At 35.6% G+C, this 27,382-nt stretch overlaps 1 protein-coding gene and 1 pseudogene across 1 annotated transcript in view; one reads left to right on the top strand and one right to left on the bottom strand.

Moving 5' to 3' along the window:
• VPS13C (vacuolar protein sorting 13 homolog C) overlaps positions 1–27,382 on the bottom strand; it is a 179,419-nt gene that overhangs the window by 121,323 nt on the left and 30,714 nt on the right. Inside the window, exons 8-20 of the mRNA XM_045899939.3 lie at positions 26,118–26,177; positions 25,222–25,302; positions 23,957–24,014; positions 22,360–22,487; positions 20,419–20,525; positions 19,701–19,872; positions 18,502–18,564; positions 6,537–6,666; positions 5,895–5,989; positions 3,508–3,650; positions 2,501–2,693; positions 1,177–1,291; positions 246–382 (exon numbers count right to left, since the gene is read on the bottom strand). Of these exons, the coding sequence (XP_045755895.1) occupies positions 246–382; positions 1,177–1,291; positions 2,501–2,693; positions 3,508–3,650; positions 5,895–5,989; positions 6,537–6,666; positions 18,502–18,564; positions 19,701–19,872; positions 20,419–20,525; positions 22,360–22,487; positions 23,957–24,014; positions 25,222–25,302; positions 26,118–26,177 (1,482 nt within the window). The remainder of the gene's footprint in view (positions 1–245; positions 383–1,176; positions 1,292–2,500; positions 2,694–3,507; positions 3,651–5,894; positions 5,990–6,536; positions 6,667–18,501; positions 18,565–19,700; positions 19,873–20,418; positions 20,526–22,359; positions 22,488–23,956; positions 24,015–25,221; positions 25,303–26,117; positions 26,178–27,382) is intronic.
• On the top strand, positions 9,757–10,359 carry LOC123861134 (small ribosomal subunit protein eS10-like; annotated as a pseudogene).

Here is a 27,382-nt window from a genome sequence, read left to right as displayed (position 1 = left end):
ATACAGCAGTAATCCAGTCCTCAATATCAAATCATCTACCATTACAGAAAATTTTAGGGGTTTTCCATGTTTTTTTTAATAGCCATAAAATATACATAAAATACTCAATCTAAGCTAGGCTTGACAAAATACTAAGAAGAAATAAGTTTAATTTAAGTGAACTCTGAGGGAAAACCAGCAAACTGTCAGATAGCTAGCTTCCAACCTGAGCAAAAATGGGCAGGAAGAAATGGATATACACCTACCCGAAATGTACCAAAGTCTACAATGAGAAGATCTGATTTTTCATGGTGGAAACCTGTCTGTGGAAGTATTAGATAAGAAGGCTTCAGATTTATCCTTAAATCAAGGACTTTTCGAGTTTCAATAATGTGTGTAAGTCCTAAAAGAAATAATAAAAGATTAGATGGTCAAGTTGACATACGTAATTATATTAACAATGAGAATACAAGTATCACTTGAAAAGTATTATGGAGGAGCATCAGTTCTCACAGACTATCCTCAAAATTAAGCATCTAAGGTGAAACTGCATATGGTCAATGGGAGACAATCATATCATCACACTGTACAGTAAACCCAACATAGCTAGTATTTTATCCAGAGAGAGAAAAATTCTTCATTTCTTTTTTTAAACATTTTTTTTAAATTATTTATTTGACAGAGAGAGACACAGCCAGAGAGGGAAGCCCCTATACAGCCAGAGTAGGGGGAGTGGGAAAGGGAGAAGCAGGCTTCCTGCCGAGCAGGGAGCCCGATCCCAAGACCCTGGGATCATGATCTGAGCCATCCAGGTGCCCCAAAATTCATCATTTCTTTAGTTAAGCAACCACATAAACTACTTGGCTTGAGTTTAGAGACCATGCTGCATAAAAGTATTTATGTTTAGAACCAGAGTTACACACAAAGTTTTCATTAGAATAGACAAAATTTTGAGTTTCATTGATGTTTATGCAGATAAATTCTTTTTTTTTTAAGATTTTATTTATTTATTTGAGAGAGAGAGAATGAGAGAGAGAGCACATGAGAGGGGGGAGGATCAGAGGGAGAAGCAGACTCCCTGCCGAGCAGGGAGCCCGATGCGGGACTCGATCCCGGGACTCCAGGATCATGACCTGAGCCGAAGGCAGTCGCTTAACCAACTGAGCCACCCAGGCGCCCTGCAGATAAATTCTTTACCTGTAGCTGTTCTCTCTTTAATTTCTTCCAGCTTCATTAATGTAGCTGATGTTATTTGTTCAAGATTTAATCCTTTATTTGATTGAAAGAATTCAACCACTGCATTGATGGTTTTCTGTAAAATAATTTAAAATATAAGCAAGCTCTACACAGTACTTTCCATATTATAAATTTTAAAGTTGCAGTTTAATTCTAAACAACTGTGGTTCCAAACTTAGGAGATACCTCCAAAGATACTCTGCCCTATTGCATCTCTCTCTCTCGTGGAAGGAAAAAAAAATCTAAAAAAAGGAACAGCCCAAGTACGCTTACTACAGAGGCAACAAATGTGTGCATGTCATTGAGGTGACTTTGTATGTTCTAAGGTGTCATGTTGTTATAGCAATGGACATTACTACTAAACTATACACTTAAAAATTGCCAAGATGGTAAATTTTATGTATTTTACCACAATTAAAATTTTTTTTAATTTAAAAAATTAAATTAAACCCTGCCTGTGACTACACTTCTAAACTGTGAAGTAAAAAAAAAAAAAAAGTCACGGTTCTCAACAACAGAGTAGGACGAACTTACAAAGGATGCAATGACTAGTGATCCTGTTGGCTAGCCTGAGATGAGTTAAGAGCATTTGAATAAAAGATGGAACCATAGATACAGAACTTGAGCCAGCATTTTCAATGACATCTAAATGTCAATGCTTTTTTTTTCATATGAACAATATTTAAAATTCTTTTATTACTCCTAAAGCAATTTGAATTGGTCCAGATATTTAGGGGAAAGGGAAAATAAGCAAAACTGAACTGGAACAGGAAGTCAGTGTATAACTATTTGGGAGTAGTTGGTACAATAAACAGACTTTTTTTAAAAAAAGATTTTATTTATTTGAGAGAGAGAACGTGCACACATGTGCACACACAAGTGGGGGGCGGTAGACAGAGGGAGATGGAGAAACAGAGTCCCCGCTAAGCAAGGAGCCCAGGGCAGGGCTCAATCCCAGGACCCTGGATCATGACCTGAGCTGAAGGCAGATGCTTAACCGACTGAACCACCCAGGCACTCCAACACAGACTTTTTGAATAGTATATTAGATTTTTTTTTTTACTTTAACATAAGCATAGATAAGTACAGTAGGAAGAAAAATGGCAGCATATGAAAAAGTAAAATTAACTGGTAAGCATGTACTGCTTTTAAAACAAGAAAAAAGTGTTAGTAAACTTAGTTGCTAAGTAAATAAATGTTAGATATAAAAGAGGAAAAATAAGAACACCATATGTCAGAAGTATAAGATGGGTTTAATAAAGATTGACTTTCTCCTTGCACTTACAGCATCGTAGATGACCTCCACAGGCTGAGACTGAACAATCAGAGTCTGGTCAGCCGTGCTATTCTCTGGGTTGGTTTCAAACTCGATTTTAAGCAAGGATGAGGTAGTATCGCCAATGGAAGCCACGAGTGACGGTACAACACCCTGCTGTTTCAGACCTGTTATGTACCAGTGTTCTAATTTTGCTTCCACCCTACAATCCAGTGAGTAAATAAATAATATAATTAAGATGCTGTGTAACATAATGGGTTAAAATATAAATTTTCCTTTTAAAAAAACTCCTTTGAGAGCCAGTACTACACCTATTACCCAAGGTAAAGTCCAAACTCCTTGGCCTGGCATTTAATTATCCATACAATCTGGGGTTTTGTTTTGGTTTTTGGCTCTTAACTTCTCATCCGCATGAGAAACCCACTTTGGCCAACTCCTGAACACTACAGAAGTTCCGATGATCACTGTTACATGAACGTAAGCTACACTTCACTCAGGGAACTCAACCCTCTATTTCATGTCACCTGAAAACACCCTCATCCCTGCTTCTTTCTACTCAGCTACCCTAAATCCCAATTCTTCTAGCCCAAGTTATTCTCCTCTGCAACTGAGCTTGTGTAGCATTAACCTCAAGGATTTCACTTTACAGCATCTTCTCACCTACAGCTAATATGTTATATAGTTCTTATATTATTAACTTTTTGGTTATCCTCTCTTAACATGTACAGCATAAACTTCTTAAAAACAGAAACTTAATGTTCCTATGCTAGCCTTCATAGTATCAAACTGATAAATTTAACAGTATCCAATAAATTTTTGCGAAGGAAAGAACAGAGGGTAGAATAAATGATGAACTCCTCATATAGCTTTGTAACAAAACAAATTCAAATATAAAAAGACCATCTGACACACAAAAGGAAGAGAACCTAAAGAAGTTGTTTAATGCTCAATAACACTATTTTTTGGCCAAGTCATATCTAGAAATAAAAACTGAAATAATAAGCTTTTTAACTTACTTAAGTGCTTGTGCTCCTGGTCGCTGAGATACTTGGGTGCCCAGGCCAATTATCTGAATTTTCAGTATTTCTGGGATATTTTTGTTTTCTCTTAATGTGACAGAGGTGCTGACTAGTCTCAGTGTCATTATATGGGCAACATACTAAACAAAAAGAATGAATGAAAATTGTTATAGTTTATTACTTTCTTTAATAATTTCTTACTTAAATTTGTTGAATTATAAGGTGATCTAAATATTCAAAAAGAACATTAGAAACTTCAATACAAAATTACAAAATTGTTCAAAAAGGACAACTACAAGAGATCCAAAATTCATTTCTCCTAGTTTGAGATAAGAAAAATGAAACTTGATAAAATATTTTGTCACATAAAGACTCAATTCATCAACTTTCACTAAAGCAAACTAATTCAGACCAATCCTCTGGCTCAAAAACTGGACAAAATATAGAGAACATCTGCTTGATGTCTTGGAAGGCTTAAAAAAACACTGAGAAAAAAAAAATCCTGACCAAAAAATAGATAGGTCAAAACGAGGTAGGACAGAGAAGCAGGGAGTTGATTCTCATCAAAACTTAAAGGAAGACATTAAGAGAGGAAGATTCATAAAACAGAAAACAATTAACAAAATGGCAACAGTAAGTCCTTACCTAAATAATTACTTTAAAAGTAAGGAGATTAAATTTTCCAATAAAAAGATAAAGAATGGCAGAATGGATTTTTAAAAAAATAAGATCCAATGATATGCTGCCTACAAGAAAGACATTCACTTTAGCTTTAAGGACACACATTGACTAAAAGTGAAGGAATGGAAAAAGATACTTCAAGCAAATAGTAACTCCCCTCAAAAAGGGTAGCTATATTTATATCAGAAGAAAATAAACTTTAAGTTAAATGTTGTCAAAAGAGACAAGAAGGTCATTATATAATGATAAAGAGATCAGTCAATCAAGAAAACATAAGATTTGTAAAAACTTATGCACCCAACATTACAGTACCTAAATACATAAAGTAAATACTAACAGGACTAAAAAGAGAAATAAATGGCAATAGTTAGGGACTTCAATAACCCACTCTCAACAACAGATAGCTCATCCTAACAGAGAATCATAAAGCAACAGTGGATTTAAACACTGTAAGCCAAAGGGATCTAACAGACATGCACAAAACATTCCACTCAACAGCAGCAGAATAAACATTCTTCTCAAGCCCACAGGAATATTTCCTAGGATAGATCATATATTAGGCAATGAAACAAGTCTCAAAAAATTCAAGAGGGTATCAATTATATCAAGTATCTTTCCCAACCACAATGGAGTAAGATCTTAGTAAGAGGAAAGCTACAAAAGTCACTAATATGTGGAAATTAAACAACATACCCCTGAACAACCACTGTATCAAAGAATAGATCAAAAGGAAAATTAAAAAACAGCATGAGATAAACAAAAATGGAAACTCAATACATCAAAACTTATGGGATGCAGCAGAAGCATCTTCCTTCTAATAGGGAAGTTTATAGTGATAAATTCATACAAGAAAAAAGAAGGATCTCAAATAAACAACTTAACTTTACACCTCAAGGAACTAGAAAAAGAAGGACAAACTAAGGCCAAAGTTAAGGATTTTATTTATTTACTTTTCAGAGAGAGGGAGAGCACAAGCAGGGGAGTGGCAGGCAGAGGGAGAAACAGGCTCCCCAAAGAGCAAGGAGCCCAATGCGAAACTCGATCCCAGGACCTGCGCCAAAGGCAGAAGCTTAACCAACTGAGCCTCCCAGGCATCCCAAAGCCCAAAGTTAGAAGAAGAAAGGAAATTATAAAAATTAGAGAAGAAATAAATGAAATAGAGAATAAAAAAACAATAGAAAAGATTAATAAAACCAAAAGTTGGTTCTTTAAAAACAAAACTGTCAAACCTTTAGCTAGACTAAGCAAGAAATAAAGATGACACATGTGAATAAAATTATAAGTAATAGAGGAGATATTACAACTCATATACAGAAATACAAAAGATCATAAGAGACTACTATGAACACCTATATACCAACAAATTAGACAACCTAGAAAAAAATGGATAAATTTCTAGAAATGTACAATCCACCAAGACTGAATCATGAAGAAACAGAAAATGTGAACAGACCAATAATGAGTAGGTGATTGAGTCAATAATTAGAAACCTCCCGACAAAGAAAACCTCAGGACCAGATAATGTCACTGGTAAATTCTATCAAACATTTAAAAAAGAATTTACTCCAATTCTTCTCACACACTCTTGTGAGAAGAAACAAATGATAACATTTTTATAAAAATCAATAACTCATTTAACCCAATTCAACATAATACAGTAAAATGAAATAAAATACTTCTTAAACCACCTAAAAAATAATTACCTGCTTGGGTAAAGCTAAGTTGTGGGAGCTCTCACTATAACCAATAGCAGTGAAGAGCTTATCTTTTTCTTCTGGAGTCATAATGTCATCAATAGCTACAAAGAAAGGACAGTATTTTAAGAAATCAATTGCTTCAGTTTTACAGATACAATAAAAACAATCAAACCAAACTAACAAGTGCTCTAAAATCAATGCTAATAGCAAAAGCAGCCGGGTAATTCCCTCTAATATACTACTGTGCCTACTTAAAACAAACATCATGCATTTGCTTGCTTATGTCAAGAAAAGGCAAAGAGACACCATTAAGGGAATTCTGGTCTCATATAAGAATTTTAGAATTCCCTAAGTAGGTTAAAAATTAAGTGAAACTTCTGATATTCATGTAAAAAGTAACAATAAGAAATGTCAGATGTTGACGCTTTTGAATTCAAACTTATAAAATTTCACACAAATAATTTCCTCAAAAATATCAAAGTTTTGATTTAGTTAGATAAACCCAGACATGTTCCAGCCTGAAGTATTTGCTTATACCTTTACACTAATTTGCTTATAATAAACGTAAAAGTCCACTAACTGGCTAAAATAGAATTTATGTGTTTTTTACTTATCAGTGTACAATAAATTATCTGACTTGGAACTTACTTTCAGGAATCAAAGATTCTTCATCTTTTTTCTTAGACTCCTTCTTACCCCAAAACCCACTAAACCAGCCTCCACGTTTCTCGCCTGTGTCAGCAGACTTTTTCCTTAATTTTTGCCCAGATCGAATCACCTGAAAAGTAAACATTTTTATTAAATTTAATTAAAGAGTAAATGCCCTCTTCATTTTCAGGTATAGCCAGGTAAGAACAATGGTTAATTATTTTAACACTACATTAGGTTAAAAACGGTCAAGAGAACCTTCTGAAATGGTGTTCAACATGATTTGGTTAATATAGTTCCACCATTAATTTACTTTACACACCTACTGATCAAATTTTGATGATGCTGCATTTTAACAGAAATACAGTAAGGGTTTCAAGTGAATTTTTTTGAGCAATATGTCTTCCAAATATTTAAGTTAACAGCCACTAAGACTGCAGATTTATAAAATGAAAAGTTCTCTATAAAGGAGATGCTTCCACACTCAGAAGTTTTAGTTTAAAACAATCATATTTCAGAATTCATATACATTACTGGTTTGCTAACTATGGACATGGGAGAGGGGTCGAATATAAATAAAAACAGATAGTCCTTAAATCTCATTTCATTCTCTTCTCAATAAATCCTGGCTTGATTTTCTGCAACTCCTTGAAATACTAAAATATAGATGAATAACTAAAAAGCAGAAAACAGAGAATAAATAGAATAAAGGGGATAAATAATTTAGACTCTATCTTCTCACTCCCTGAGTAAGTAAACTTTAATAATTTTCCCACTTAAAATTTATAGTATTTTAAATTAGTAGTAAATTGGTAACCTTGCAAGCCTCCCTGTGTAACAAAAGGTGAAATACTCCAAAAGAGAAGTTGAAAAAAAGTTGAATTAGTAAAGAGAAGTCTAAACTAAGTTAAGTAAGTTCTCTTTATTTTTATTTATTTATTTTTAAAGATATTATTTATTTATTTGAGAGAGAGAGTACAAAAGAGAGCATGTACAAAAGAGAGAGTACAAGGGGGGGGGGACAGAGGGAGAAACAGACTCCCGCTGAGCAGGGAACCCGACAGAGGACTTGAACCCAGGACCCTGGGATCATGACCTGAGCCAAAGGCAGATGCTTAACCAACTGAGCCACCCAGGCACCCCTTCTTTTCTTTAACAACGAGATGTTAAAGAAATAGGGGAATAGGTATACATCTGTGAATAAAACTATCAAAGTTTTATCATTTATACTTTAGCCATAACTATCTTTTGTCAAGCTTACCAATCCATTTTCAGCAGTCAGAAATGTAGTAAGAACTGTATTATCTGATCACTTTATATTCTATATGAAATAATATTTTACTTCTTTATTCTCTTGGCATAGAAGATTAGTGTACTTTTTTATATTTTTCAGAAGTAGAACTTAGACAATTTATTTAACCCCTCTCTGTCTTACTTTGCTAATATAAGCTGAAGATAATAGTACTTTCCTCAGAATTGATGGTACCCAGCAAATTAGATCAAGAAAATGTTAGCTACCAATTTCATTCCTGTTACTAAATTTTTACTTTAAAATGTTCATGAACACAAAGCTTCAGCAAAGCAAATCAATTCTTAGCCACCAATATCTTGAATTCTTGTCAGACGTAGGCACAATATTGTTAATCCAAGTGCTTACTGTGTTTGTCTTTTGCCTTGAGATATTTTTTGAGTGGAACTAACCCATCGTGTCCATACCAACAGAAGTTGTAAGGGCTGAAATGTTAATGAGAAGAGGTGTGGGAAACAGAACGCCACAACCACCACTGGTTCATGTTCGCTCAGACTCTGAGCTCTCTGAGAAAACTCGAGATTGCAGGGTTAAAAATAACCGGAAAGGATCAGAGTGAAATGCCCTTGGGACGTGTGTGGTCAGTTCTAAAGTACGCAGCAGATGTTTAGTAGATAGGAAGCCAGCTGTAAACAGCACACTGGGCACTCCCCTCTTTGTTCCTTTAAAGATTCTTATGTGCTTGACTAATCCTGTTTACATGGAGGAATGTGCCTTACTACGCCCCTGCTGTAGAAGGTATGTAAGAGTATGGAAAATAAACCTCAGCACCTCGGGCTGTTGCTCGGGGTCCCCTGTGCCTCGCTATACTATCGTCTCTTTTTCTCAGTTCTTTCGCCGCCCAGGTCCCCGACTCTCTGAGGTCTACAAAGAGGCACTTGAAATAAGAAACAAAATAAAAAATAAAATCTGAAAGTAGCTTCAAAAAATTTCAAATGTATCATTTAGATACGGGCTACATAATTCAACACAAGGTATGAATCTTTTTTTTTTTTTTTAAAGATTTTATTTATTTATTTGAGAGAGAGAGAATGAGAGAGAGAGAACACATGAGAGGGGATAGGGTCAGAGGACGAAGCAGACTCCCCGCCGAGCAGGGAGCCCGATGCGGGACTCGATCCCGGGACTCCAGGATCATGACCTGAGCCAAAGGCAGTCGCTTAACCGACTGAGCCACCCAGGCGCCCTGAATCTTTAGGACAAAGAAATCATGCAACCTATGAAAAGGGCTCTTCCTTTCAAAAATAAAAGTAGTGATGAAAAAGCACTATTACACCATTGACAATTGAGCAGGAGACTAGAGTAGTGCCTGAGAATGTAAAGAATAAGCATGGGGAAAATGTGGTATTTTTGTCACAAGCCAGAGATAAGTGCATATGTTCAGGCCCTGTTTGAATTTGCAAACTGAAAGTGAATGACAAATCAGCTACTGTGGATATCATAGCTCAGTGGTGTTCAATCCTTAATGCACTTAAGAATCATCAGGAAGCTTTAACAAAAACAAAAGCAAAAAACAACAGCAATGCCCAAGCCCCACCACATACAATTAATCAAATCCTGAGAAGTGGACTCTAGGCATCATTTTTTTAAAAAATTCCCTATGGATCCTAATGTGCAGCAGGATTCAGAACCAACAAGGTAACTACCTAAGAGTTTCCTCAACAACAGTGGAGATCATCAAGCAGGGAGTAGATGAAACTGAGCTATTTCAGAAAAGGCACCCAATTAAATGTGTATTATCTGGGTTTTTAAGCTTTAAAGAGTCTATCAACAATTCTTTTAGGGAAAATGCAACCAGAGCCTGCAAGCTTAAACCTGTCTTACATACTGGACTTAATAAACAGATGGATTTATGAACAGTTCTCTATAAATCTAAATACAAGAAAGCTGTGCAGTGTTTGATATTTTATTAAAATCTTTTTAACTGAGCCCCAGCCCCGGATGTAGCAGCCGCTGAGATGTTGATGCCCAAGAAGAACCAAATTGCCATTTATGAACTCCTTTTCAAGGAGGGAGTGATGGTGGCCACGAAGGATGTCCACATGCCCAAACACCCTGAGCTGGCAGACAAGAATGTGCCCAACCTTCACGTCATGAAGGCCATGCAGTCTCTCAAATCATGAGGCTACGTAAAGGAACAGTTTGCCTGGAGACATTTCTACTGGTACCTTACCAACGAGGGCATCCAGTATCTCCATGATCACCTCCATCTGCCCCCCGAGATTGTGCCTGCCACTCTGAGCCGCAGCCGCCCTGAGACTGGCCAACCACGGCCCAAAGGTCTGGAGGGAGAGCGACCGGCAAGACTCACATGAGTGGAAGCTGACAGAGACACCTACAGACGAAGCGCTGTGCCCCCTGGTGCCGACAAGAAAGATGAGGCCGGGGCTGGGTCAGCAACTGAGTTCCAGTGTAGAGGCAGATTTGGTCGTGGATGTGGTCAGCCACCTCAGTAAAGTTGGAGATGTTTTGTGTTGAATAAATTTGTAGCCAGAAAAAAATTAAAAAAAAAAATCTTTTTTACTGAACTGGGGTGCCTGGTGGCTCAATGGGTAGAACATGTGACTCTTGATGTCAGGGTCGTGAGTTTAAGCCCCACATTGGGCATAGAGATTACTTAAAACAAAAAATGTTGGGGCACCCTGGTAGCTCAGTTGGTTAAGCACTGGATCTTGATATGATATCAGCCCAGGTCTTGCTCTCGGGGTTGTGAGTTCAAGCCCCAGGCAGTGATCCACGCTGAGTGTGGAGCCTACTTTTAAAAAGAGAATTCTAGGTTTAGTTAAGAGGTTTTTTAAACATTTTAAAAATTAAAAGAATTTTTTAAAAAAATTTTTAAGTAGGCTCCACCCCCAGCATGGAGCACACACAGCCTGGGGCTTGAACTCACAACCCTGAGATCAAGATCCAACGTTTAACCAACTGAGCCGGGAGGGGGGGGGGGGGTGCCCCTAAACTGATGATTTTAAAAGAGCAAGCACTAAATTTTTTTGTTACCATCCTTTTTACCACACATAAAAAATTTACTTTTTGGTAATACACAACATATATTTTTAAACTTTAAGGGAAACATTTTTACTTTGAAAAATAAATTAAGTTAATCATTGAGGAATTTATTTATTTATTTATTTATTTTTAAAGATTTTATTTATTTATTTGAGAGAGAGAGGCTGAGAGAGAGAGCACACGAGAGGGGGGAGGGTTGGGAGGGTCAGAGGGAGAAGCAGACTCCCTGCTGAGCAGGGAGCCCGATGCGGGACTCCATCCTGGGACTCCAGGATCATGACCTGAGCCGAAGGCAGTCGCTTAACCAACTGAGCCACCCAGGCGCCCTCATTGAGGAATTTAAAAAATAATGTTGATAAGAGACATTAAGATAATGTAGTGACCAATGCAACATTCAACTTTCCCCCTCCCAAATCTCTATTTAAATCCCTAAAAAGTGTTATATGCAAACAATGAATCATGGAACACTACATCAAAAACTAATGATGTACTATATGGCAACTAATATAACATAATAAAATAAAATAAAAATTGTTTAAAATGTTTTAAAAGATAAAGCCGCTATTAGCACTGAAATCTTTGTAAAGCTTTATAAATCTTTGATCAGCATGTCACAGACTTTGAGAGATTTAAAAATAAATTGAAAAATTTTAAAAGACTTAATAAAGAGAAAAGACAGAAGTGAATTAATTAGAAAGCACACAAATAAAAATACTAATTTCAGTGTGAATAACTATGAAGAAAATAAAGCAACAAAATAAAAAATACTGGAAAAAAACTTTCCTATATGTTGACAATTATCACTTAAAAAATACATTTAAAAATGAGAGCTGATCTACAACTATACACACACAATGTACCAGCGTCTAATCCTTGGTTTTAATATTATAATATGTCAGATATAACCATTAGGGGAAACTGAGGGAAGGGTACAAAGGACCTCTGTGAGTTATCTCTGCTTTACTTCCTATGAATCTATAATTATTTCAAAGTAAAATATATCTATATGAGACCAAAAATAAATTTTAAAATATATATGACCTAATATAAAGAGAGATACAGAATCGTTTCACATTAATACCATCTCTGTTGTCTTCACTTCCTTCCTAGTTCAGCTAAAAGTATATGGCAAATAACTCCAGTCAATTCCTGCCTGTCTTTTAAATTCTGTGACCCTGTGGATTTTCCTTTACAATAAAAAAACTTCAGCCTTGGATGAATCTAAGTATCTTTTCTTCATGTATATCCATCCCTTTGTCTATAGCATCCAATAATAAATCCTCTTTTGTCAATTTTTAAGCAACTGGTAACTGGTATTAAGAACACCCAATTAGGGGCATCAGTTAAGTGTCCAACTCTTGCTTTCAGCTCAGGTCATGATCTCAGTGTCCTGAGACTGAGCCCCATGTTGGGCTCCACACTGGGTGTGGAGCCTGCTTAAGATTCTCTCTCTCTCTCCCTCTCCCTCTGCCTCTCCCCCGCGCCATCCCCCACTTGTATTCTTTCTCTCTCAAAAAAAATTTTTAAAAAGAACATCCAATGGAAGTCAAGCAACTTAATTTAGGAAGGATTGAAATGATCTGTTCCTCTGGCAAATCATTCCTTTAATTCATAGGAACAAGTCCCAGCAGTAGCTAATAGCTTCTAAAATACTCATACACTGGGGCGCCTGGGTGGCTCAGTCGTTGAGTGTCTGCCTTCGGCTCAGGTCATGATCCCAGGATCCTGGGATCGAGCCCCACATCAGGCTCCCTGCAGGGCGGGAAGCCTGCTTCTCCCTCTCCCACTCCCCCTGCTTGTGTTCCCTTTCTCGCTGTGTCTCTCTCTGTCAAATAAATTAATAAAATCTTTAAAATAAATAAATAAATAAAATAAAATAAAATACTCATACACCCTGACCCAAAAACTGCACCTTGAGGAACCTGCCCTTAAGAAAACAAGAGATGTGGGGCACCTGGGTGGCTCAGTCATTAAGCATCTGCCTTCCGTTCAGGTCATGATCCCAGGGTCCTGGAATTGAGCCCCACATCGGGCTCCCTGCTCAGCAGGAAGCCTGCTTCTCCCTTTCCCCATCCCCCTGCTTGTGTTTCCTCTCTCATTGTGTCTCTCTCTGTCAAATAAAAAAAAACAAAAAAACAAAAAAACAAGAGATGTTTGAGAAAGCATGTAGACAAGGTTATTCATTGCAGTGTCATTTATAATCAAATATAACCAGTGGGAAATAGGGAAGCAAATTCTGATATATGCACAGAATGGAATACCAGTCAGCTATTTAAAATGTTGGATAAATTACTCTATTGGCATAAAAATGAAACACTAATAAATTTTTAAAAGAAATAAAAAGCAAGTTATAAAACCTTTTCTTGACTCCACATTCCCCACCAGTTACCACTCCATTTACCTGTTCTCCCCTTACATCCACTCTCTCTCATTCCTATCAAGTTTCTACCCACATTCTTCTATAAACATTGTTTATTAGGGGCGCCTGGGTGGCTCAGATGGTTGAGCCTCTGCCTTCGGCTCAGGTCATGATCCCAGGGTCCTGGGATCGAGCCCCGCATCGGGCTCCCTGCTTGGCGGGAAGCCTGCTTCTCCCTCTCCCACTCCCCCTGCTTGTGTTCCTGCTCTCGCTCTCTCTGTGAAATAAATAAATAAATAAATAATCTTAAAAAAAAAAAAGAATTGGAAAAAAAAAGAAAGAAAAAACATTGCTTTTTAAAATGATTTCCTGATTGCTAAATCCAACAACGAACTTTCAGTTCCATGGTGACATAAGCCCTCTACAGCCCATCCTTTATGCTGATGACTAAAAATTCTGAAAATATAAAAATCATCTACAACAGGGGTGCCTGGGTGGCTCAGTTGGTTAAGCGTCTGCCTTCGGCTCAGGTCGTGATCCCACGGTCCTAAGATCGAGTCCCTCGTCAGGTTCCTTGCTCGGCGGGGAGTCTGCTTCTCCCTCAGCCTGCTGCTCCCCCTACTTGTGCTCTCTCTCTCTCTCTGACAAATAAATAGATAAAATCTTTAAAAAAAAAAACAAAAAACCATCTACAACAGACTCTGAAAAGCAAAGTAGGCAAATGCAGGAAAGGAGTCAAAACTTGGAGAAGTGACCTTCACCAGAGTGAGTTTCCCATGGTTCCCCCCCCCTACATGTTCTCCCTAGTCTCCTACACCCCATAACTTTTCCCTCCTATTCTTGCCCTTGAGCAGTCTCCTTCCTTTTAGCGTGGACATGACCTATGGCCTGTTTCTAACCAACAGAATATGGCAAAGGTGACGAGATATATGTGATTATGTGCATGAAAACTGTAACAGCTGTCTTGCTGCAGTCTCTCCCTTTGAAAAAACAAGCTGCCATGTTGTGGGCTGTCTATGTCTGGAGGCCCATCTGGCAAGGAAATGAAATGAAATTTAAGAGCTAAGCACAGCCTCCGGCCAACAGCCAGCAAGAAACTGAAGTTCTCCATCCCACAGGCACAAGGAGCTAAAATCTGCCAACAACAGTAGATCCTTCATCAGTGACACTCCAGATGAAACCACAGTCCCAGCCAATATCTTGATGGCAATATTTTGAGACCTTAAGCAGAGAACTCAGGTAAGCCATACCTGGACTTCTGACCCACAGAAACTCTGAGATAATAAATGTGTATTGCTTTAAGCCACTGAGTTTATCATGCAGCTAGAGAAATCTACTTCACATGGCTGTACCCTGAGGCAGGCCTCAGTCATGGAGCATTGCAGAGGCACAAGCAGCTGAACCCCTGAAAGAAACTCCAGTCTGGCCAAGGAATGAGAAAAATGGAGTCTGTGAAAACCAGAGGGGATGAAGGAAATGCTAGAGGGAGAAGAGTCAGAGAATGGGTTATCTCTTAATTCTGTGTATGAACCTACATGAATTTCAGTCTAACACAAGCTTCCCATGTAGAAAAGTAACCTAAATGAAAGTAGCAAAGGTTTAGAGACCTGAACCGAGATATGAACCCACCTGCACAAGTCTCCAACAAACTCCTGTACTACTCATGTGCAAAATGGACCTAAACCAACATACCAAAGGCAGAAAACATGGAATTGAGATTTGAACCATGATCCACAGAATGCAAAACATAACTAAAGATCAGAGCCTCACTAGGTTGTGTGCTAAGACAAAATAGCAACATTTTCCAGAAGATAAGAAGGACCCAGAGACTACATAATATTCACAATGCCTAGGATATAATCCAAGTTTACTTGACATGCAGTAAAAAAAAAAAAAAAAAAAAAAAGGGTATGTGGCCCATTTTTAAGGGAAAAGACAATTAATCAATTAACAGATGTCAATAGTCAGATTACCTATATGGTGAAACCAGCAGAAAACCAATGTTATCTTTGTTACATGATAGAAAGGGAAATACACTTAAAATTATTAAAAAGATTAGTATTTTTAGCAGAGAAACAGAAACTATAAAAAGGAACTCGATAGGAGTTTTTGACCTGAAAAACATTATCTGAAATAAAAACTAGGATGGGCTCAAAAATAAAATGGAGATGGAAGAGAAAAGTATAAACTTGAAGGCATATCAACAGAAATTATCCAATTTAAAGAACAGAGAGTAAAAAGACTGATGAAGAAAATGAAACAAAGCCGCAGGAACTTGTGGTATATCAAAAGGTCTCACGTTTAAGTATATATGTACATATATATGTATAGACGTACACATTTGTGTGTATGTGTATGAAATTGGAGTCCAGGAAGGAAAGAAGAAAGAAATCTAGACCAGAAATTATTTGAACACAGGTTTGAATTACACAGGTGCACTTACACATGGACTTTTTTCAATAAATATATGTATAGTACTGTCAATGTATTTTCTCTTCCTTATGATTTTAATAACATTTTTTCACTAGCTTACTTTATTATAAGAATATGGTATATAATACATATAACATAAAAATATGTTTTAATCAACTATTTATAAGTATGGCTTCTGGTCAACAGTAGGCTGTTAGTGGTTAAGTTTTGGGGGAGTCTAAAGTTATATGCAGATTTTTTACTATGCAGGGGGTCCCTAATCCCTACATTGTTCAAGGGTCAACTGTGAGTGTGGTGGGGGGTACAAAATCAGAGTCCAAAAAAGAAAAAAGAAAGAAATTCGATCAAAAATTATTTGAAGAGGGGTGCCTGGGTGGTTCAGTCAGTTAAGTGTCCAACTCTTGATTTCAGCTCAGGTCTTGATCTCAGGGTCCTGAGTTCAAGACCAGTGTTGGGCTCCATGCTGGAAATGGAGCCTACTTAGAAAAAAATTATTTGAAAAAATAATGGCTGAAACACCCCATATTTTGGTAAATCTAATAGCCAATTTCCAGTCCCCAGCTCAGTTGACCAATCATGTATCTGTCACAGTTGATCACTCCCTCTTGCTTGCAATTCTTTCTTCACTTGACTGAGGATATTACATTCACAGAGCTCCCTAACTACACCTCTGGCAACTCCTCCATGGTCACCTTTGTTGGTTCTCATCTCTCTGACCTCTAACAGAATACTTTGGGTCTTTGGAACACTTCTCTAGCTACTCTAATTTCTTAGGTGATCTCATTCAATGTCATGGGTTTAAATACCATCTATGTACTGATCCCTCCCAAGTTTATATATCTAGCACAGATTTTTCTTCTAAACCATACATTCATGTATCTAACAGCCTACTCCATAGCTCCACATCATTGTCTAAAAGATAGCTAAAACTTAGTAAGTCCCAAACTGGATTCCTGATCTCTCCATCTTACCCAAGCTCGTTCTATCCAGACTTCCCCATCTCATTTCATGAAAATTGCATCTTTCCAACTGCAACAGGCCAAAATCTTTAGTCATCTCCAACTTCTCTCTCTTATAACCCGTATTTAATAAGTTGGGAAATATTAGCTCCATGTTCAAAAAACATCCAGAATATGACCCTTTCTCATCACCTCCATTGCAACTACTCTCAGCCAAGCTACCATTATCTCTACCTCAAATATTTCAGTAGCATCCTAACTGATCTCCCTATTTTCACCCTTGTTCTCCCTCTTAGAGTCTGTTTTCAAAAGAGCAGCCTGAGTGCATTTTAAAACTTAAGTGGATTATATCATTCCATTCTCAAAATGGCTCCCCAAATTCAGAGTAAAAGCCAAATTCACATAATTATTTATAAGACCCTACAATCTGGCATCCTCCCCAACTCCCACAAGCACCCCTCCCACTCCTCCACTATGTTACTGCTCTGACCTCATTAACCACCACTCTCTTCTCTCTCACCACTCTGTTAGTTCTGTGAATGAACCACATATGCCCCTACCTCAAAACCTTTCAACTTGCTATATTCTTTCTGCCTGGTACATTTTTCCCTCAGATAGTTTTCTGGTGACTCCCTCACCTTCTTTAGGTGTTTGCTCAAATGTTTCCTTCTTAGTGAGGCTTTCCCTGACCACCCAATTTAAAACTGCTATCCTCATCATCATCATTATTTTTATTTATGTTTTTCTTATCCTTTCTACTAGAATGCAAATAAGGGATTTTTGTCTGTTTGTTCACTTCTGTTTGCTAATGCAAATGATGATGATGATGATGATGATGAAGTAAATCACTTATTTAGTAATTATTATGTACCAGGTACTCAATAGTCTAAGGGCTTACATGGATCATCATGCCCTCCTCACAGTAACCCTATGATATTGGTACTATGAATCAATCCTATTATACAAATGAGGAAACTAAGGAACAGAGAGGTTAAACAGCCAGCCCAAGATCACACAAGTAGGCAAGGCTTATTCCAGAGCCCACACTCTTCACCATGATGCTAGTAAAATAGGCACTCAATGAGTACTTACTAAGTAAATGAATGAACAGGTATGTGCTTTAATCCCATTTAAAAACATGAGCATGTGTTTGGAGATCTATGAACATAAAAAAGACTAAAAGAATATACAAAAAAGTATTAACAGTAGGTATCTTTAGTGTGAGATAATAGGTGTTTCTATTTTCTTTCTTTGTGTATCTCTATTTCCTAACTTTTCTATTGTGAGTTGTACTGCACTTGTAATTGATTTTTTTAATTACCAAAAAAGTCATGTTACAGAATAATAGGATTGACATGGAACAACGTGGACAAGGTAGGATATGCCAAGTGGCATAAATCAGCATAAATTATGAAATATAAACTGATTCCAATTATGGGAAAAAAGAAGAGAAGGGAGAGAGGGACAGAGGGAGAGAGGAGGAAGGGAAAGAGGAAGGAAGAGAAGGAAAAGGAAACAAAGCAAAGATAAAGTGAAAGGATGGGGAATAAAAAGCAAGTATCAGTTGGTACATATGCATGGGAGAAAAACTGGAAGACCGTATGTCAAAATGTTAAGCGCAGCATTCTACGTTGCTACGATTACAGACAACTTTTATTTACTTTCTTTTTTGGGGGAGGTTCAGATTTTTTATAAAATTTAAAAATTTTTCCCTTCCATATTAGTGGGTTTTTTTCCCCGATGTTCCAATTTTTCTCCTGAGACTAAATGAAGGCATGGAAAATCAACCTTTATTGTTACTTGAACAACTCCCATGAAGCTTAAGATTTTTTGATCTCAAGTTTAAAGGAGTAGTATTAACATGCTTAAAACATAAAATCAGCTCATAAAAATGATTACCTCAACTTGTGCTTGTTGCCTTGCTAAAATTATGTTAAAAACATCTAGAGTCTTCTCCAAATCCTATAAAACAAAGAGATACTTGTAAACAAGAAAAATGGCATTAGATTAAAAAATATTTTATTCTAGAATTTCCAGGCTTACCCAGTCCATAAACAAACAGTAACTGTGATCTAATGAAAGGATTAAGTATAAATTTGAATGTACACTTGGCTTTTATACTTTTAGTTTTTGCAATAAGGGAAATAAGTTTTCTAAGAAAGCAAATCCTCAATAAATACAATATAAAAATAAGAATTTAATGACACCATTATAGAAACAAGAATATTTAGGAGGGGGGCTTGTTTTAGGTATTATCCTTATGGTTCATACTGACTCACTCTTTTTCATACTATTTTATAACCATTGTACTGAAGGCACCATTATAAAACACAGAATTTAAAAATGCAAAATTCTACAAATCAACAACTAAGTTAAAGTAGAAACTGATTTGGGGAATTTATATAAAAATATATAAGAATTTAACATGTATTGGGTGACCTGTGTATGAGGTAATCTATCTGCTATTTCATGCAATTCTCACAACTCTGTAAAACAGATACTGTTTCCATTTTATACATGAGAACATCAGACCTGAGATGCTGAGAAACTTGATGCTTTTTCTAATATATAATATTAGCGATTCTCATATATTTCAGAATAATAGGAATTCAATTAGTTCTTTACGTTATGAATTTGTGGCAGATGACCATTAAGCAACTTATATATTGTGTGTTATTTTTCTGTATTTCAAAAGGGGTTCCTATTTTGAGGAATAAGAGCTGTTTTTTATATATAATACTTTGAGCTCGTAAAAGAAGCCACTAACAAAACTAATAACTAATAATATATCTAGCTAATAATAAACATATATATGAATAGCTCTGATATTGATTTTTAAAATATTATTATAAAAACCAGACACATTTCTCCAAATAGTTACTAGTATTCTACTTTTATCTGATATTAGGATGGGAGGGAAAGATTTGTTTAAAGAAAAAACTGGAAAAAAAAAAAGCTCTGTATTTTCCCATAAAATTATCTCAAAAAGAGATCAGTTCTATTCTTTCTAAAATTATATTTTAATTCAAATTAAATTTAGGAAAATTTAAAGGATGACTTAGCAAAGAATAGTTTTCACCAATATATATGAGATATACCTGAATTTGTTTCTGTATTTCTTCTGGGACTTTAGTCAGGGTTAGTTTGCTTTTGTAGGCACTTTTATAACACTTGAGCAACTGCCTGTGTTTTTTTATGTTACTCCATGACCACATCTGTGTATACCTTCTTATATGAACTTCAAGAACAGAATCAATTGCATATTTCCACCTGCAAATCAAATTTTGTTAATGCACATTTGAATACAAAGGTTTAAGAAGCAGCAGGAAAATGGCTTTCACTTTTTAGATCTACACTGTTACATTTCTTGTTCTTATTAACTGTTCTCCTGTAAGAGCCCAGTAATTAGCATTTCAATTCCCCAGTACAATTCTCTGACTTAAACAGATTACAAAATGAGCAAATTACTCCAGTTAAGAGGGTATGTCAAAGCAAAATAAAAAAGACACAAAATGACATGTTATGCAAAATCAATACTAACCCAATATGGTTGTAACATTGAGCCCATGTGGTGACTAAAGGGTACTAAGACCAAAAAATGATTAAAGTCTTAATGCTAAGTTGAGAATTTGGGAAAAAGCAAGATCACAAGAGAATGTGTTTATAAAAAAGTAACAAAGACCTAATACAAAACATATCCCTCTCATGTCTATAAAGAAAAAAAAAAAGCAGCTTCATTACATGGCTTTAAAGGTCTCCTAAATCTGAGAGTTCCTAACTATATATTTCTCATTAAAAAAAAAGATTCTAACTTACCATCTTCGACCATTGGTATGAAGTGGTAAATTAGGCTTATATTTCCTGTAAGGGGCATTTCTAACCATATAATCCACTGATTCCAAAAGGTCAATCATGCTTAAGTACTATTAAAACAAAAATACAGTTATATTTATTATTTGCACACATGGATAAAACACCAAATTTTATTATATTTTCAGTCTAGTAAAACTCTAACTTCCGTGAACAATGAATATCATGGTTGCCTGTTAATATTATATTTCATCAAATTTAAGACACCATCAATTACAAGTTGTAACATAATTTTTAAGTTCTACTACAAAAAGAAAAAATGCTGCCAAATAAACTGTCATACCATCAATAGTAATATACATCCTATTTTCAAATATGTTACAGTGTGCAATAAATGAACATCTTAGAAACAACAAAATACACTATCTGTAACTAGTGACTGGAACATGGTTGTTCCTAAAACTACATAGTTTCCTCTGGACCATCATTTCAACATTGCCTATCTATGAGCTGATTTGCAAACTCCTCCAGAAAATCATTACATAACTAAAGCAAGATAAAGCTATTTAATTGCCCATCTTACCATCAGTATAACTCTGCATGTACCTGGTAAATAGCTCAAACTGAAGGAAACACACACACACAGGACTGTAGATAAGATAAAGAAAGGGGCAAATCTAGCTTCTTCCTTTTGGTTTTTCTTAATGCACTTCTACCTAATGGTTACCATGTGGCTACTCACCACTTAAAATATGGGTAGTCTGAACTTAAATGTATTTTAAGTTTAAAATATACCCCAGGTTTCAAAGACTTAGGAAAAAGAAAAGGAGGTAAAATATCTTAACACTTTTTTACACGGATTACATACTGAAATGATAATATTTTGGGAACGTTAGCTTACATAAAATGTTATTTTATTAATTAATTTCATCTTTTCTTTTTACTTTGCTAATGTAGCTACTAGAAAATTTTAAATTACATATACAACCGGCATTATAGTAGTCCCCCCTTATCCGCAGGGAATATGTTCTAAGACCCCCAGTGGATGCCTGAAACCATGGATAGTACTGAACCCTACATATGATATGTTTTTCCTATACATATATACTGATGATAAAGCTTAATTTATAAACTAGGCACAGTAAGAGATTAACAACAATAACTAGTAATAAAATAGAACTATTCTAACAATATACTGTAATAAAAGTTATGTGAATGTGGTGTGTTTCTCTCTCAAAATATCCTATTGTACTGCACTCACCCTTCTTGTGATAAAATGCCTAACAGTGAAATGAAGTGAGGTGAATGATGTAGGCACTGTGACATAGTGTTAGGCCACTAATGACCTTCTGACCATACATCAGAAGGAAGATCATTTGCTTCCAGACCACAGTTGACCCATGTAACCAAAACCAAGGAAAAGGAAACCATCGAGAAGGGGAACTACTGTATATTTTTATTGGACTGCACTGAGCTAAAAGCTCATTTAGCTAAATCCCTTGTCCTCCTTTTACTTCCAGTTCTCCAGGTCTGTTATCCAAACTCTCAGCTCAAAATGAGAAACAAATGGTGAAGGAAAAAAGCTGCCAACAGAGTTGGTCTAAAAATTAAGTAGATAATATTTAATATAAAAGTCTTTATTAAAATCTGAGGAAGAAAAAAACACATTAAAATCTTCCATCAATTGGGAATTAAATGGAAATAATGTCATTTGCTATAATTTGGTAAGATTCTCCACCAATAAGGAAAAGACCAGATAAAATGAAGGAAATTATTTCTTAAATTTGGTATTTATTTTCTTAAAAAATATATACATATACATATAGAGAGAGAGAAATAGAAGTATAAAAAGAACCACTAGAGCACTGGAGAAGGAATAATCACAAAGAACAAAAGCAGCTGAGATTCAAAGCTAATCAAAGCTAGAAATTACCACCTGCATCTTACCTGAGGTTTGGTCAATTCAATGGCAATATTCTGTACTTCTATGTTCCAATCAAGTTTGGGTGTTTTGAGCTCTGTTTCCGCATAAGGATTCATGTAGAGCTTTGCAGAAGCTGATATTGGCTGGAAAACTTATATCACATGGGAAGACATAAGATATGTTTATATGCCCTTACATATGAACAACTGCAAATAATTATGAGAACATTGTTACTCTGAAAGTATAGAAAAATAATCAAAAATGTGCAAAAACTGTAAAAAATCACTACCAAAAAATATTCAAGCATCTACTTATTTGCATAATACCAATTGCAAGTTAAAGTGGAATCTCCAAGGAGGAAATTGGGAGTCCTATGCCTCTAGGTAAAAATGTACAAAAGTAATAGACAATCTACTCTTAGTTATTCAGTCTGTGTAAAATTAGGCTTCTCTTCCTTACTACATTTAATGATTTTATTATTCATTAAAAATATTAACACAAGGTAGGAAACAAAATTTGATTAATCTGTCTTATTTAATCACTGGCAGAACTCAGGAACAGAATCACAAATTAAATTCTTATTACCAAGAAAAAAATGCTTACTACTTCACAATTTTCAAAATGATCTTTACATATATAATCTTAGAATCAAGTCAGAAAATATTCTTGAAGTTAAGAACTAGCATGAAAAGGTGTTATTAGGGAAGGTGACAGACAGGGAAAAGTAATATAATAAATTTCACTGTGAATAGCATTAAAATTAGATAAATTGTGATATCTTACATTATTTACAATTGCATAAGATTGTATAAAAATTTTAACTTAGAGGTTTTTATAAGTGGAGGATACCACTTATAAATGAAGTTGTAGATTTTTCTGAACTAGTTCTTTCACAAATGAAAATAAACACTTTCATCTGAAAACATCATCCCTAAAGAGATGTATGAACATAAAGTGCCAACTCTTATATAATGGCAGTCAGCTATAAAAGAATATGAAGAAAACAACAGTGAACCAGAGTAATATGGAATATGGAAGAAGATGGGCATGAAAGCTGAAGATAAACATAAAGGGGTATACTCAATTAAAAAAAATAGCCTCTTTGGAATGAAACTAAAATGAAGAAAACAGATGGCATAAATAAATAGTCTGCTTTGTTAGCAGTCTATTTAAAAATAAGTAAAGGTGAGGATGCAAAAAATTAGAAAAGCCACTTGGAAAAATCTCTAGAGTGGTTGCTTTGTCATAACACCGTAATAGTGACGTGGCAAGGTTGACGTGGATACCAAGATCTCAGAGATTTAGTTATTAAACAAAGAAAAGAAAACCTAATTCCTAAAACAAAGGAGATAACAAGAAGGAAACATGAAGGCCAAGGGTGTTTAGCTGTTAGGAGTAAACTACAGTCCTCCTGCTCTCTTCTCTCTTATTCTCCAGTGGTGTATGTGTCATAATCTATTCCTAAGCAATTTGTTATAAGCCAAATATGCTGCATTATAAAACTAAAATATAAAATTCTTTCTATTTGTCAAAGTAACTTTACCAGAAAAAGTATATTAAGACAGAGTATTTAATCCTATGCTTCCTATTACATGAAATAAAACTTTTACCCCTACTTACTATATTGATGATTTGCAGGTATATTGTTACTTGTAAGAATTCCACTTTTCAGCTGATCCTAAACAAAAATTTGAAGATGAGAATGAAAAACATGCACACATATTCAGCTACACACATGGTTCTTAAATCAATATCTTTATTCTCTTCTTTGTAATTAGTAGTCCATAAGAAAAATACAGTGAGAATTACTTATGGATATATTTCTTTAGAATATAGAAGTAGATCATTTTTAAAAATTCTAAAAATATCTAAAAATATGATACATTGTGTTCCCCTCTGACTAAAAACAAAAACAAAAACAAAAACGGCCACTTGGGTGGCTCAGTTGGTTAAGTGGCCAACTCTTGATTTTGGCTCAGGTGATGAATCTTGGGGTCAGGCTCTGGGCTCAGCGGGAAGTCTGCTTTCAGGATTCTCTCTCCCTCTGGCCCTCCCCCCACTCACTTGTATGAGCTCTCTTCCCCCCTCTCTCAAATACATAAGTAAATCTTTAAAAATAAAAAACAACTAAACATCCATGAATTGGGATCTCAAACACTTTCTAGACAAAGGCAAATTATTTGTTACAATATCTTTCTGAGCAGTAAGAGAGAGAACCTTGGAATTAATTCAAGTTCAGAAAATTCAACTCTTCTTCCTTTTTCCTCTAAGTTAAATAAAAATGACTAAGACTAACTTAGCACACTGAAGTTTTGAATTAACCTTTCACTGTTGAGGAAATCATCATCACAAATGCATAAAACATTTGCTAAGGTCAACTATACTTCAATTTAAAAGAAAATTTGCTAAGGATATATTCTTTAGATCTGAAAAGTATCCTCTTTCTTTACAATACTCTTTAATCATTCTTATATGAACATTTTTTTTTTTAAATAAAAAGGAGTGGCGGGGCGCCTGGGTGGCTCAGTCGTTAAGCATCTGCCTTCGGCTCAGGTCATGATCCCAGGGTCCTGGGATCGAGCCTCGCATCGGGCTCCCTGCTCCACGGGAAGCCTGCTTCTCCCTCTCCCACTCCCCTTGCTCGTGTTCCCTCTCTCGCTGTCTCTCTCTCTGTGTCAAAATAAATAAATAAAATCTTGAAAAAAAAATAAATAAATACATGCATACATACATAAAAAGGAGTGGATTCCAAAAACTGTTTCACAATTCTGATTTGGTTAAATACAACTTAAACAAAAGACTATACCCTGTCCTCATTAAAGACCTCTTAAGTTAAAAAAATTTAGGGAGTGGAGTTAGCTCTTCCAGGTATAAACTGAAATTACCAAGATCTGTTCCTTTGATCCCTGGTAAGACATGTTGCAGTTTACATTCCAGTAGGCACTAAGACTATCAAGTCGTATAAGCTATAAAAGAAAAATGAAAGAGGTCAAGCAACTAACACATGAAAATTATGAATCAGTATTAAAAGATTATTCTCATGTTCACCCTAGACTTATCCAATTGCCATTTTGAACTTTTAAAGGAAAAAAATAAAGCAAAAATGGGGAAAATACACACATGTTATTCATAGACTTCATTAATCTTAGTATTTGGTAAATTGTGTTTCCAGCAACACTATTTCCACGGAGATTCATTCATTCAATTATCAAATATTAATTGAGAATTTACTCTTTAACAGACTTGTACATGTTTTGCTGAATAAGAAAGACATGATTCCTCCAGTGGATATGAATGACTGTTTAGAAGGAGGGGTGAAGGGAGGGGATTCTAGAACAGCAAGGTGGGGAAAGCAACATACTAGACACCCCTCTTGAAAATTCACAATGTTTATTAGCATATTTAAAGTATTGTGAAGTCCTGTGGTTTAAAACAAAATGAAACACACAGTTTAACTATGTATGGCTTAGCACTTTAGTCAGTAATCTTGACCAGAGAATATTTTTTCTACAAAGCTAGTATCTCAATTACCTAATGCTCCATAAAATACAATTTGGGAAATATTAGTTTTATCTGATTTCTTTTGCTAGGTGAAGAACCTAAACCTCAGAAAAGGCAAGTGATTACAGAAGGTCACATAGTAAGTAGCAAAGCCAAAACTAGACCTTACAATTTTAACTCATACTCCAATGGCACATTGGGCTCCATCAAGGTTTCAAAAAACTACATTAAGTGTTTGCACCTAGAAAAATAACAAGAATTTCTTAATCCAGTCTAATACCTTGTATATAATTTTTTCTGCTTCATTTAATATGCATGGAGTCCAGTGTTCATTTGCAGTCTAAAAGAAAAAAATAACTGTGAAACAAAGTATATATATCTTAAACAGTACTCTAATATTTATAAACTGTAACAAAATAACTTAGATAAAAGAAAAGACATCTAGCTAACCATGGCTACCGTGAGCTGTTTCCTTACATATCTATAGGACAAACTCAAAGAAACAGTGAAAATAGAATTGAGGAGGTTCTAATTTAACTGAGTTCATTCATCCAGAAAATAACTGCTGATCTACTTTGTGTCTGTGTGGAAGGAATTGGGTATGAATAAAAAGAAAGAGAGATAGCCTATAAGATAGTGAAGGTCCACATTCTTCTAAAAAGTCAAATAAATAATTATTGCAAAGAAAACCAGGAGAATATGGAAATAACAGCATGACCATGTTTCTAGAAAGTCAGCATGATCAACAGTGTCAAATCAGATAAACTAAAATTAGTTTATTGAGCAGCCAGGACGTTACTAATGGACTTGTTAAAAATTTCAGAGAAGTAGCAGAGTAACAGAGGTGGGGAAACAAAGATAGTAAAGGTAGAGAATTCTCTCAAAAAGTTGAGTTAGAAAGAAAAGATAGAGAAGGCAGCAGTTAGATGGGGCCTAGGTAGAGTGGGAGAAGGTTCAGGAGGACCTTTTTAATTTTGTTGTAAAAGACAGACTTGAATGTGTTTAAATTTAGCTTACAGGAAGGAGTGGGAGGAGGGCAAAGTGGGAGGGAAGGGAGTTGAGGATGTAGGAAAGAGAAGGAAAGTGATGGAAAGAAAGAATGAAGGGAGGAAAAGAGGCAGAGAGAAAGGGAGGAAAAAAGGCTCCCAGGACATGGGGAGGATGGGATCCAGATCAGAGGTGGGAAGATTACCCTAGATATAAGAGTTAGATTATAATTGGAAAGATGTAAAAAAGGAATGCTATGGATACAGAAAGAGGTAAGTCTGGGGTTATTGTTGTTATTATCGTCAATGTAGTAGCTGAAGCAGGAAATAACTAAGCCACACATGTGCCAAATGCTTTACACAAACTATCTCATTTAATCAATGCAAAAATTCTAAAATAAAGGTACTATTTTACCAGTGAAAGAATGAAGGTTAGACAGAAGATCACCATGGTAACCAGTAAAATAATATGTTACAGGTGCTATAATAAAATATAATGGGGAGCATAAAAGAAAGAATGATAAATTCTAAGAGGAAAGGGAAAAAGGAATGAGAAAGA

This window comes from Mirounga angustirostris, unplaced genomic scaffold, assembly GCF_029215605.1.
Source record: "Mirounga angustirostris isolate CCGP_5_RB_7025 unplaced genomic scaffold, mMirAng1.0.hap1 SCAF_9, whole genome shotgun sequence".
Taxonomy (NCBI): domain Eukaryota; kingdom Metazoa; phylum Chordata; class Mammalia; order Carnivora; family Phocidae; genus Mirounga; species Mirounga angustirostris.
This window is presented reverse-complemented; position numbering and strand designations above follow the sequence as displayed.